The sequence below is a fragment of the Leuciscus leuciscus genome (assembly GCF_965113295.1).
Source record: "Leuciscus leuciscus genome assembly, chromosome: 13".
Taxonomy (NCBI): domain Eukaryota; kingdom Metazoa; phylum Chordata; class Actinopteri; order Cypriniformes; family Leuciscidae; genus Leuciscus; species Leuciscus leuciscus.
The window spans coordinates 21,377,519-21,391,961 of NC_138737.1; the positions used below are offsets into that span (position 1 = coordinate 21,377,519).

The following is a 14,443-nucleotide window of genomic DNA, read 5'->3' on the forward strand; positions in this document are numbered from 1 at the left end:
TAAAATCTCCTTTATCTCATAAGGTGTAAATGTTGCAAAATACTATCATTTAAAAAGAAGATTGTTTCTAAAAGAGGACAATCTTGATCTTGAACATAATTTTTCCTTCTGGCTTTACTCCGGCACTTACCCACTGCAGTAGTGTTTTAATGTTAAATAGTATTATATATTAAATAATAGTCATTATAATGACTTTTACACAGAAAATTATTTTATGACCTTAAAGTTAAATTTTAACATTACAAAATGCATTATATTTGATAAAGTACAGTATAAAACACAAAAGCTGTTCAAGAACATTTATTTTTTTATTTTAAAAATCTTCAAACTTGGACATTTGCTTGGACAGTTTTATTCAGTGGACAAAAACGTAAAGTATTATATCACAACTAGGAAGTTACAACAAGTCGGCTTTTAAATTGACTCTTCCACTCGCTTATATTCTAACACTGCAGGTGTTATCCAGCATGATCCACATTGCACTCTCTAGCAATGTTTCATTTCAGTTGCCTGTATATGGTAACTATAAGTTAACTACAAGCACATAACACATATAACAGAATCATTTTCATGAGCTAAGCCTTGACTTTAGTCATTGCAATGTATTCCTTTTCACAAATAAGTTAGGCCTAATGGATGAATATCACATATGTAGCACACGGTGGGTAGCACTCGTCTCAGTTACTGTCGCTATAAAAGCAAAACTATGGACCAGAATCAGAAGATTTGGATCAACTCACTGAAGCAAAAATGAGCAAAGATGATAGTAAGAAAGAATAAAAACAATTAACCACTCAGACCTCTGGAATGCAGCTAATTTCTGAAATTCAACCCCAGTTTCTCAATTTCAAGTTCAATGTCTTGTTTTCACATTCCAAAAAATTACTGAGTAGGAATGTTCATCAATAATGAATGCAGTTCAGTCCATTAAGAAAAAAAAAAAAAAAAAAAAAATCTCCCATTCCCTGTCTTCAGGGAAATCCAGGAAAACTTGAAAACCGCAATGTATGCAGTTCTGTCCTACCCAATCAGAAAACTCTGTTTCCAGGTATGAAACGATTGGATGGCTCGCCAGTCCAAACCAGGGATAAGAATCCACAGCCAGGACAGGATTCAGGATTACAGCAGCAATTTTTCAGACACTCACAAGAGAAAAAAACCCATAAAAAAAAAAAAAAACAGCCTTGCAAAAACAAAGCCAAAACAATCATCAGTAACTCATTCAAATAATAAAGTTTCAATTGACCAAGTCTGTCTGTGCTGCTGGTCTTAACTGAAGTTGACTTTTTTTTTTACTTGTTCTCCTCATCATTTTCATGGAAAACTGAACTGCCTGTGCATTTTCTTGAAACATATCCTGAGTCACATGAGCTGATAGAGTCATTTCTATGTACTGTGGAGGAAAAACACGTTCAGATTAGCATTTTTTGTCTTCATTACTAATTTTGAGTAATAAATCTAATGCATGATACACTTTATACTCAGTGTACTTAAGTGATGTTTTTTTCATTTTCAGTTGAAACTCACACATATCGTCAGAAATCCTCACATCCCATTCTGCACTGAATTTCTTCTGTTTTTGGTTTTCATTTTTGTTCTCTGTGGAAATTGTTGATTACAAACATTTTACTGAATGCAAATTGTGAAAGTATTTATTGCTTGTGTCAATGATGTTTTAAAAATATGCCTTTCAACATATTCATTGAGTAACTCAGATGAAGGACTACACATTCACTCACCACAGAACACAACACTTTGAGTATAATTACTGTTAATTACTTAATACCATTTACAATGTCATACGCACCAGATTCAGTTCTTGAACATGCAGGATGTAAAATCTTTAAGTCATCTGACATACTGGCATATGTTATTTCCACTGATGTTTCATCAAGAAGGACTATAGAGAAGAAGAAGAGACACGGGACCGATGAAAGACAATATTTCACTCTTGTATAAACTTCTGCTCTGGCTGTATAATGTCCATTACATAAGAAAAAGGTTTGTTCAGAAACTTGTAAACTATTTGTACTGTCTATTGGCTTTTATTAAAGTGTTAAAGATACTGGCTTCTCTTATTTGCACAAAAAAAATAAAAATAATAATAATTCTAAAAAATAAGGAGACCACAAAATAATCAGAGAAGTACATTGTCATTATGTTATGAACTTTCATGTATTGTATGACTCACAATTAGGAGGATCGTCCATGCTCTGTCTGATATTGTTTTGTGGCACATTATCATCAGTGTTCTCTGCCATCATGTCCACATTCTCCATCTCTGTGATCCAGCTCCTTTGATTATTTCTGTTTTGAAACAATGTGTATTGTGAAAGATACAAATAAATTTGGCTTTTTTGAGATTTTGGAGCTTATCACTGATTTCTCATCCAAGTAGTGCATGGAAGTATACAGTATATATATCAAAATATAGATAAAGTGCATAGTAATCTCTTAAATCTGATTTGCTATTTTCTAAGGTGATTACTACGCATATTGAATTTCATTCTGTGTTTCTAAATTATTTATGCAGATATATAATACTGTGTTAACAAATATATATATATATATATATATATATATATATATATATATATATATATATATATATATATATATATATATATATATAAAATATCATTAAACATATATTTGACTTTTACTTTTTCATATCAAAAGATACAGAGTAAGACCTTGAGAAAGTTCTGTACATGACTGTTCATTAATAGATTGATCACAATATTAATTGTAACACACATTATAAAGTGTTAGCTCTTTACAATGCAATAGGCATATAATACTAAGAACCGCTTAACAGGATTAAATCACTACATATGAACCGGCTTAAGACCAGAAATGAATAAAGACAATATACAGGCATTATTGAACTCAACAAACTAGGAATCGTAACCAGGAACAACCAAAAACAGTTAAGAATGACTAAGGGAAGGTTTAGGACTCCAACATACAAAGTTGTTCAGCCTGAATAATGAAAACTTTATTATTTCATAGAAAACATATACAGTAACTGCCAAAATGCACCTAACATGACACATACTATACTGTATCATAACTCAAAACTGAGGATTAATTTCATACAACAAACTCTTTAGTTTATTTAATTAATGTACAGCAACAGCCTGTTAACTACCAACACAGTGAATTTGTAGTGCAACTACATTAAATCACTTCCACATTACATTTTCATTAATAATAGTGTTAACACAGACATAAAAACTATAGCTATTACTGTAGATAAACAGGTACTCATAGACGGAAGGATACCAATGCTCATATTTTATAAAATACGTATTTTACATATGACATTTTGTATTTGTTAATATAAAATGTCTTACCTGACATTAATGGCACAATTCCCATCACTCTTCTGAGTAGACGGAAACGCAAACAGAAAAAAACAAAGTTCCTTCTCATGTGACATAGTAGACCTTCTGGTTAAGCAGGAAGAAGTATGCATGACACACATGAACATGAAAACAAAAATATCTACAAAAGAATATACTTATGTTTTAACCACAAAGTTACATAAAAAAATATTATTAGGTACAATGTTATTTTGTTTATGTTGTATTGCAAAACACTTTTACTTCTATTGATGATATGGTTTAAAAGTGGGTTAATGTGGAAGGGATGGGTCAATAGTGTAATTATAGATAGAAATTAATGCATTACACTGTAATTTCATGCAGGTATTTATATCATATATAAGTATTGTAAAACATGTATATGTACACAATAAGTGCATTGTATCATATGTATTTAAATGTTAGTAAATACACTTAATATAAAGTAAAGACCAAGTACACTGTCTAAATGTAAAATCAAACCTAAAACATGCTTCATCTAATTAGAAGTCAAAAATATGATTTAACATGACCAACTCAAATTAGCTTCCACCAACAAAGGTCAGATCAAAAATAACAACTACCCACATTTACTTTTAAGTGTACAGTCATGTTTTGAAAGCCTAAAAGTCATGATGCTTTAGAATAAATATTTAGCAGCTCAAAAACATATGATCAACATTCATGCTCTTTCGTGTATTTCAAGCATTTTACTTGATACATCAAAGTACATGAACTTACAGGTACATTATATTACAGTAGTGTCTTGTGTAGTCACTAGAATTATAGAATTACTTAATCTCCTTTAGATACAACCAAAAAATATGATGACAACTCACCAGACACTACAAAATCTCAGTTTGATCTGAAAATTCCAATGTTTAGACATTACTCAAAGAAGAAAACAAGGGAAAATCTCTGTGTTTTGTGTTTTCACTGAACATTAGTTTGTTCTCAACACACAACACTACACATTCCCAAATACTATCCTGAAATGGCTGTTAAAGGAATTCTGACATGAAATGAGGGAATGGAAGAACATTACAAGAAAGGCAAACCTTTGCCTTTTAAAAGATGACAAATTGCATCTTGTATTCTGTTTTCACAATTCAGATCTTTTATCCGTGTAAAAGTAATTTGTGTTTAAACTATGTAAGTGTAATTCTAATCATTCATTATAAGGTCCTCGTCTGTGTATTTATGATCATAATTTTCACTGTCCACCACACTGCTCTTATTCTGAGCTGAAGCTTCATTCTCATCCTCAAAGGGCTGCTCAACATTATCAGAGAAGCGGAAAACTAAGCTGTCCTTGCGGTCTCTTGATTCAAATGAACCATATCCTGAACTTGCAGACAGAGAGTTACAGGCGTCTGAGGTTTTCTCCTGCCTCACTGCGTGTGAAGGGAGATACATTCAAAGGTGCTCAGATAAGTATTCATAAAAATAATTGAGGAATGAAATGAAATGTGAACTTGTACATGTTTTGACGTATACTCCAGTAGTTATTTTTTGGTCAGTTCACTCGTTTGATTTGTTTTTTGGTCAGTTGAGTCCTTACACATATCACTAGATGTGTCACGGTCACCAGCTCTGTCACCTATACCGCACTTCACTTCCCAGCATCCCTCATGTTTCCCACCTGCACACCATCAGCCATCACCTCATCATCAGCACTCCCTATAAAGAAACACTTCTCCTGCACTCCCTTGTCTGGTCTCGTCTACCTGACTACCGACCCCGAAGCTTCAGTGACATCGCCTTGTACGGGAGGAGGAACAAGCTAAAACTGCCCTTCAGCAGTCTGAAGGAAGAGTTTATGGTAACCCGATCAAGAGAGGTGCTACTTTACAGAGACTCCAGTGACATCAAGGTCTTTTCGGCAGGCATAAAGGTCAGAACCAGCAGGAAGTGGAAAGACCAAGAGGCAGTAGACCAGGCTGAGTCACGGCTGCGACACAGTGAGCTGGTGGGGGCAGTGGCATCTGGACGGGCAGGACTCGGGAGCAATCCAAGACTTCGCTTTAACAAGGCCCAGGGAAAGGAAAGGCTGATCCAAGATGAGGTCCGAGCTGGGGTGGAAGAAGCCCGCTGCAGTAGGACAGTAGGGATGCGGGAGCAGGCGGCAGACTGGAAGATATCGTGGACAGAATTGTGGAAATCTGAGCCACATCCGATCAAATTCCTGGTTCAGTCTGTCTATGATGTCCTTCCCAGTACATCCAATCTCTTCCACTGGGAGCTGCTGCTCCAAAGCACTGTGAGATGGGCGCTACCGTTGGCGTCACAACCAAGTATTGAGGGTCATTGCAGAGGTCATCAGCACTGGGATCGCCTGCAGTAGACACCAGCAACCAGCAAGACAGAACATCGTCTTTGTTAAAGCCGGGGAGAAGCAATCAGTGGTGCTGCTCGCAACAGCACAGAACTGGCAGCTGAAAGTTGACCTAGGGAAACAGCAAAAAAATTCCCAGAAAACATTGCAGTGACCACGCTCAGGCCAGATATTGTCCTGGTGTCAGAAATAACAAGGCAAGTTGTCCTGCTGGAGTTTCCTGTTCCCTGGGAAGACCGGATGGAGGAGGCTTTTGAGAGGAAGAGGGCAAAGTACGAGGAACTGGCAGGCGAATGCCGAAACAGGGGGTGAAGGACCCGATGCAATCCCATCAAGGTCGGGTGCAGAGGATTTGTCGGCCAGTCACTCATCAGGGCCCTCAAGGTGCTTGGAGTGAAGGAACTGCACATCAGGAAAGCCGTCAAGAACATCACGGATGCTGCCGAAAAGGCGTCAAGATGGCTGTGGATCAAGCGGGGCTATCCGTGGATCATACAAGCTACTCAGACACAAGCCAGGGTCTGATGATCAACCCTGGCTGGGTCGCCTGGACAAGGGTGTATGATGTTGTGAGACCCGAAACACCCAATGAACCCAGGATACATCACTGATGATGTGTCTGAGTTGCACCAGAGGTGTATTTCAAGAACTGTATAATTTCTTACTTGAATACTACTCTTAATGTAGGCCTACCTGAGAAACGTAATGTTATTTCAACATTTACTAATACATTATTAAAATCTAAATTTGTTGGCCTACCTGGGGGTATATCAGAGCTCGAGTTGAAGCTGCTTCATCGAGCCTCTCATCAGGTGGACAGCAAACCAAATAAGTTTAACCTAATATCTTAAAGAATTTATGGGCAAACAAACTGGTTAATGTGTTGTACTACAACTAATCACTATTCTTGTTCACCATCGAAAGGTTTATTTTTCTTTCACCTATTAGTTTAGCATTTACCGTCATGTTCACTTTGTGTGGTTTTTGAAGCATCAACTTTAAGGGGCCAATCCACTATATGGACTCGCAGAGATGGATTGCTTCGTAAAAATTTACAATAAGGTTAATTTGTTAACATCAGTTAAAGGTTGTAGCGGATGAGCAGATCATTCATTTCATTTGGTTCTGAATGAATGAATCATGGCTCGTTGAATCTGAACACAAATGCACATTCCTTCTTGCTTTCACACTCTGAACCCCCGAATGCAAATCATTTGTGTTGGCTCCAGCTAGTCTGCAACCAGGGGCGTAGCAACCGGGGGGGACGGGGGGGACACGTCCCCCGCACTTTTAGAAACACGGGATTCTGTCCCCCGCATTTATTTTGACCCAGCGTCAATATTTCCGCCCGTGTTCTCTGATTTGTTACTTAGACTTGAGTGAACTAACATTCAGCCAATCACAGCGCGAATCATCTCTTGGGTGTGTCTGCATGAGCTTCAAATCTCTTGTTGCTCTTGCGAATTTTCGTTCGTTTAGTCCCTTTGCTGTTTGGCCGTCTGGAGTAAAATGCACCCCAGAAAAAAAGGAGAGGACGATTACATCCTTTTTACAAACACACAAACACATTATGTTAACAATAATTTATTTGTACACAAAAAAAGCATCATGATCAGTTTTTTGGCTGTCTGATGATGACAATGAGATCGTGAGGTGCTTGAAAGCAGCTTTTGACGCGTTCGACCAGAGTTCGAATCCGCCTTTTGCCGAACTCGCTCTTCTCCATTTTCCCAACACATATGAGATGTCAAATTTATAGCCAAACATAAAGGTCTCTAGCGTTATATTTTGCCAACAAACTAAAATTGAAACCGTGATATGGCTTTGTTGTTTGTTCCTTTCTAAAACAGAACAAGACCTTAACTAATTAGCCAGTCTGTTTGTGCTGCGTGATACAAAGAAAAGTGCGCACTTTGCTCACCGATCAGCTGGTGATCTGGCGTTAAAAACCACTCAAGGGTTTATTTCTTGCAAGTGAAGAAATTAGGACAAAAGTATTGTAATTTCCCTATACTATAGTGTAATATAAAATATACTTTTGAAATATTCATTTTCATTTATAAAGTATAGACATTTATAGGCTATGATTTTACGTCATATAATAATATAATAATGATTTGTATAATTATTCCTAATAACTGTTTGGCATTCTAAAACACCAGTGATAATGTAATGTAGACTGATAGTCTAGGCTATCATAACTAAAAAGATGTTTGAGCCCTCTTTAGGTACAAGTCAATGCTTTTTCTTTGTTCAATGTGCATAGTTCATGGGTTGAATCCGGTTAAAGCTCTTAATTTTGAGCTCTCAAAGTGCAGCAGATTTATGCATTTAACCTTAAAATGCAAAAAAAAACAAATCTTCCGGGGGAGCATGCCCCCGAACCCCCCTAGAAGGACAGAGGTCCACCCAACATAGGGGGTATCATCACCATACAGCTTTTGTCCCCCCCACTTTTATAAAGGCTGCTACGCCCCTGTCTGCAACAAATGGTCTTTCGCGACACTTTATTGCACCTTGGAGGATAACCAGAACAACACGACACCACATCCCCCTAGCTTTGCAAAGTTTCAAGGAATTCCTAACCCCCTTTCTCTCTGCACCAAAGAGATAACGGAACTTTCTATAGACATTCCGAACACACAAAACTTACCTTACATTTAATTCAGAATGATTCAGAACCTAAGATGATGTATTAAGGCCTGCATGTTTGGTTAGCCCTTTCATGCCATAGTCATGATTTTCTGATTTGTAACTTGGAAGTGTTTCTCCTAATTAATGTCTCAAATAGAATCATGGTCTTGTATCATGGTCTCCACGAGGGAGATGAACTCTGAATTGTTTCGTTGGTAACTTCACGTTCGGTGAACCTTTAAATCTTCCTGCGAGTCTGCTCTCCCCAGAAGACACGATGGAACACGCACGCTGCTCTTAAGGACACACACACGAGCACGACTCTGCGTTCTTCAGCAACAAAGAGAACCATTTTGCAAGTATAGTTTTATGGAACTTTTAATGTGATTTGATTTCTTGTTGTCTCTCTCAAAGGTTACATAGTCTGTGATTTTTGCCATACTGTGATCTCTCTCTGATCGCAGATTTTACTTTCACTTTCTCTCGCTCACCCTTTCATCCTCTCTCTCTCATCTGTTATCCGTTTTGTCTTGTATTGTTTTTACTGTTTGTTTCTGTTGTAAATACATTTATTTACTCTGTGTGAATCGTAGTATGCTGTAACGTAAACTGTATATATGACTCTGGGTCAATGCGAATTAGCTCAAGGATATAGGGAATTTGGAATTATTAATAATCATAACTCATGGTCATAATTCATAAATCGCATATACATTTACTTGATCAATTATCGAGATTACCTTGTTCTGTAACTGGTCTAGTCATCAGTCATTCGTCCAGCGAATAAATGTAAGATTATCACAGTCAAGAAGGGGTATCCCGTTTACAAACTCCAAGAAAATTTATCTTCTGGCCGTGAACATAAAACTTTCTGGGTTTATGAATTAAAACTACTCAAAGCAGTCTATAATATCGAGCGTGTAGCTTAGATCTTTTGGCATTTTCATTGACTTTATAAAGATGGATTTTCAAATACAGAGACAGTCAAAGTATGAATAAGTTTTAATAAATGTCAAGACTAGAGATTACATGAGCTACAAACGTACGTAAAAATGCAAACAATAAAACAAACAAACATTTAAACAAACAAGAACATAAGAAATAACGTGTGAGAGAGAATAAAATGATGAGAATTAGAGAAAGATAGAATGACAGAAAAGGATGAGAGAGAGGATGAGAGAGAGAGAGAGAAGGAGGAGAGATGAGATCGGAAGTGAAAGCAAAAATCTGCGATCAGAGATCGCAGTAGGCTATGGCAAAAATCACAGACAGTAACCCTTGAGAGACAACAAAGAAATCACATTAAAAGTTCAATTCAATAATCGATACTTGCATATGGTTCTCTTTGTATGAGGAAGGAAGGCAGAGTCCTGCGTGTGTCTTTAAGAGCAGCGTGAGTCGTCTGAGGGGAGGCGTGCGCGTGCTGTGTCTTCCGGGCGAGCGCGAGCGCGGGAGGTTCAACGAGTCTCTTTCTTTGAGGTGAAGTTGCCGGGAATGATTCAGGCTAAGTTCATTCAGCTTGTGAATGAACAGAGGCGAATAGGAAAACGAAACTAGACTTATAGAAAAACATACAAAGAAATAAAGAGAAGAGAAGCAGGCCGAAGCCGGTCCGGACTTGGGTTTCCAGAGTTTCCGAAGGAGGGAGAAGAGAAGATGAGGGCTGAGAGGGTGTGTAAACTGAAGGTTCAGACTTTTAACAGTGTCCCGTGTACGCCTCCTTTTGAGTGGAGGACGAATCATCTTAGCGCATTTCGAGCGGAAGGTTTTCCTTTGTCCGGTTAGACACGCCCACTCGAATGAGTCATGATTGAGATCGAATTTGAGAAGATTTGCTCAAGACATGAAATGTGTCAAACGATACAAATGACTGCAATTGGTCATCGAAATTCACCTCCCTCAGGTAGAGAGGATTACAGAGATATGAAACACGTCATTTGGAGATTATAGTAATACAACGTTACATGAGATATGCAGAATTACACACATTTAAGGTTCGTTCCTTCAGATAAACGTCATAAACGAAGTGAATATAACCTAGGAAAACACCCAGGAGTATAGGAAAAATGACATGCTTATATTCTAAGTTTAATATTCAAAGTTTGTGTATGTATGTGTGTGTGTGTGTGTGTGTGTGTGTGTGTGTGTGTGTGTGTGTGTGTGTGTGTGTGGTGTAAAGTCACGCGGTGCTGCGGGAGGTTTCAGCACTAGGGAATTAACCCTAAGGCGGTCAAAACAGAAGCTCTTGTCTTCTCCTCTGACAAAAGAGGTTGTGTATGAAAATCATGATTCGCTAATTCAGAACATCTGAGTTACATACAAAGGACATTTGTGCGTGTATGTGTGGTGACTTCTCAGTCTGGAATGTCGCATAGAGTTTCGTTATCTCTTTGGTGCATAGAGAGATAGGGGGTTTGGAATGCAGAAACTTTGCAAGGCTGGGGGATGTGGTGTCATGTATCTGGTTATCCTCAAAAGGGCCATAAAGTGTCGCAAAACTAATATTAGTTTTATTATTAAAATCCAATATATCCTTGATTGATTCTGTCTGTCTGCTCATATTATAAAGTCAATGATTTGTTGATCCTAGCTACAAGCTTTACGATTTGTTACTTTTCAGTAACCTACATTTTATAAGGACAGGAGAATGGTTTCACGGCCAGAAGCTATTTTTCCTGAAATTATAAGAAGTGATAACTTTATTGAGAAGTTGATAGGTTAATCTTACGGCCGTTTGCTGGACAAACAACTGTTTGATAATTACATTAATTTCCATTAAGGGTTATCTCATATAAATCGATCTGAAATAAGACTATTGATATATGAATGAGGAATTATAATTCGTTGTAATTGATTATTCATATATACAATCGATCTATTTTCAACTTCGATAATTTAATGTAACTGTAATATGCAATATATTTGTGTGTTGGGCATATCAAAATTCACAAGAATATACAATTTTAACGTTAGTCGTTGTTAGGACATTTCTCCTCTAGCTAACTTCCCTCTTCATGCTTCTCTCTCCTCCAATCCCCACATCCCCCTTCATGTGCACGTGCACTAACCCCCCAAACCCCACCCCCAATTCATTCTTGTCGGTTATTGGCTGGAACACTGTTTGTTATGTTTCGTGGCCCAGGCTGGGCCAGTTTGTTTTTCTTGCCATTTGTGGAGCCTGGGGGCTGTCTACAGAGATCGCGTTTTTTTACAGTGTGTTCAGGGGACAGGCAGCTAGCGGATAGTGAGGAGATGTTTGCTGTATGGGACAAAAAAAAAATTGGCCTAAAAAATGTGTGACATCGCTTAGAGCACTAGCACTGAACTAGCAATGAACAATATTCTACAGCATTTATTAGTTGATGTTCATTACAACATTTATTAATACACTTTTAAAACCAAAAGGGGTATTTGTTAACATTAGTTAATGCACCTGAACAAACAATGAAAAACTCTATTTTTATTAACCAACATTAAAGGCACACGATATAAGATTTTTGGATTAAAATATCTACTAGAACAATGTTATATACAGTATCTTGTTGATTTGTGCAATTACATTATCCCAAATGTTTCTAAGAATGTTTAAAGGACAAGTTCTGTATTTTATACTTAAAGCCCTGTTTATAGATCGTTTCTGATGAAATAGAACGGTTAAGATTAAACAGATTAGGACAGCAGCATGTGTCCAAATTTTTATCTTAACCATTCTATTTCATCAGAAATGATCTGTAAACAGGGCTTTAAGTGTAAAATACCGAACTTGTCCTTTAAATCAAGAGAAATAAGCAGTTTTAACCAGGATACTGACCATGTTTGTGCGTTGCCTATCAATGACATCATACCCCTGTTACCCTCAATTTCCGGTTTTATTTTGTAGAAACCTTGGAATACCAAAGACCCTTTAATATATTATATGTTTTATTATATAGGTGAGCAACTATTTGATGTTGTGCTTGTCTCTCATTAGCAATCGCTCCAGTGGCTCATTCCGCTCCAACGGCTTTCCTTCATTACTTTAATATCTTTAATACATTACTGGTCATCCATGAGATGATTTCTGCCCGAGACCCGTCATATTCTCCACTGGCTGTAGAGGTGGAGACAACAACTCCCATTATTCCACGAAATCAAGGCGTCATCAAGCTAAAGGTTACATAGTGTTGAATGACGAGCGGCAAGGCAAAGGTTCATTTAACAACATATAACTTTACTAGAGGAGATGCAGAAGTTCAACATACAAGCATATAACTTCATCACCGTAACACATACTCGCGCATGCGTAGAAACCAGCTTTTACAACTTAGTCTGTTGGATTTAAAGCTACAGAGCACTCTGTTCTACATCCTCCTTCTTTAATTGTGACAGATATTCCTTAACGAAAAGTTCCCTATGAAGTTCCTTAAATTGTAAGTTAACTCAAAGCCTTTATCTTTATAAGCAACACATTTAACAGATTAGTTAAGCTGAGAGTAAAAAGTATTTTTACACTTAACCTCTTTTTTTTCAAAATAACCTCAACATTTACAAATTGAACATTTTGTTACTAAACTAAACTGTTTCCTCTGTCTTTTTTTTTTTTTTCATTCCATGTATTTAGGGTTTGGTTTGCAAAAGGCGACCTGCTCTGGTCACATATGGAACTGTGGAAGGAATTCTTGTTGAATGTTCATTCAGCGGCTTCTTCTCGGCTCCTTGTGGGGTGCATTGTTCTTTGACTTCACTTGGAGTGGAGTATTTGTGCTTAGATTCAACAGAGGGGGTCTGGACAAAGGGAGATGTCACATCGCTGTGCTCGAACCGTTGTGGTTGTGGCTCCGCGACAGGAAGGATATGTTTTCGGTTTCGTCTGTATTCTTTTCCTTCAGTCTCCACAAGATATGACCTTGGTTCATCACAGAGCTGTTTGACGAGTCCGATTCTGTTATGGCCTGTAGAAGTTGCAAGTCTCACTATCTCACCTTGTATGAGTGGCCGGAGAGCTCTGCTGGACTTGTCCTAGTATCTCTTTTGACAGTGTCTCTTTTTTGAGAGTTGAGTCTTAACAGCAACGTTGTCCTTTGAGGCTGGCACCAGAATGGACTTGCTGATTGGCAGAGTTGTGCGCGTCTGCCTCGACATTAATCTCTCCGCTGGCGAACCCAATGTCTCATCGCGTGGAACATTTCTGAGGTTGAGCAAGTTTTGAAACACATCCGAGCCATCCCTTTTGGATTTCTCCATTAGATGTTTTGCACTCCGCACTGCCCTCTCGGCTAGCCCATTAGCTTGTGGATACTCAGGGCTACTGGTGGTGTGTATAAAATCCCAGGCAGCAGCAAATTCTTTGAACCGTTGGCTTGAAAATTGGGTACCATTGTCTGAAAAGACTTTGTGTGGACTCCCATGAACTGCAAAGTGCCTTTTGAGTTTTGTAATCACTGTACTGGAGGACAGGTCACGAAGCAGATCAATTTCAAACCATCCTGAAAAGGAGTCAACTAGTACGAGATAGTGTTGACCATTCCACTCAAAGATATCTGTAGCCACACTTGACCACGGAAGTTCAGGGATATCGTGTAAGTGAAGAGGCTCTTTTTGTTGATGGGGCTTCATACTATTACAGACGGAGCACGACAGTACCTCCTTTTCAATGTCTTTGGTAAGAGAAGGCCAGAACACAATGCCTCGGGCCCTGCGTTTAGTTGCATCAAGGCCGGGGTGTCCTCTGTGAATTATAGTGATATACTCGCCGCGCAATGATTCTGGAACAACTGTTCTCGACCCCTTCATGAGCACATCTTCATCGACTGTGAGCTCATCCCTGAACGGAAAATACTCACGAATTTCTGCTGGCAGCTTTGATTGGCTAGAGGGCCATCCTGACTTGATAATACTGCAGAGCCGTTGAAGGGTCGGATCTTGTGTTGTGTGAGTTTGAAGCTATTTCAGTCTGGAAGATGAGATGTGTTGAATTGACATGACCTCGAAGTCAGCTCTGTCATCAGTGTGTTCGTCTGGTGAGTCTCTTGGGGAACGTGACAATGTGTCAGCGACGAACATATGTTTTCCTTTCTTGTATGCGATTGTGAAGTTGTATTTCTGCAATCGTAGCATCATGCGTTGAAGC

The 14,443-nt window shown here is 38.2% G+C and overlaps 1 protein-coding gene across 1 annotated transcript in view; it reads right to left on the reverse strand.

Annotated features, from left to right (window-relative positions):
- Window positions 1–289: 289 nt before the first annotated feature.
- LOC309512107 (uncharacterized protein) overlaps window positions 290–14,443 on the reverse strand; it is a 30,081-nt gene continuing 15,927 nt past the window's right edge. The window contains exons 2-6 of the mRNA XM_082187534.1: window positions 3,357–3,452; window positions 2,192–2,307; window positions 1,808–1,900; window positions 1,528–1,599; window positions 290–1,393 (exon numbers count right to left, since the gene is read on the reverse strand). Coding sequence (XP_082043660.1) covers window positions 1,293–1,393; window positions 1,528–1,599; window positions 1,808–1,900; window positions 2,192–2,307; window positions 3,357–3,452 — 478 coding nt within the window. The 3' untranslated portion in view covers window positions 290–1,292. The remainder of the gene's footprint in view (window positions 1,394–1,527; window positions 1,600–1,807; window positions 1,901–2,191; window positions 2,308–3,356; window positions 3,453–14,443) is intronic.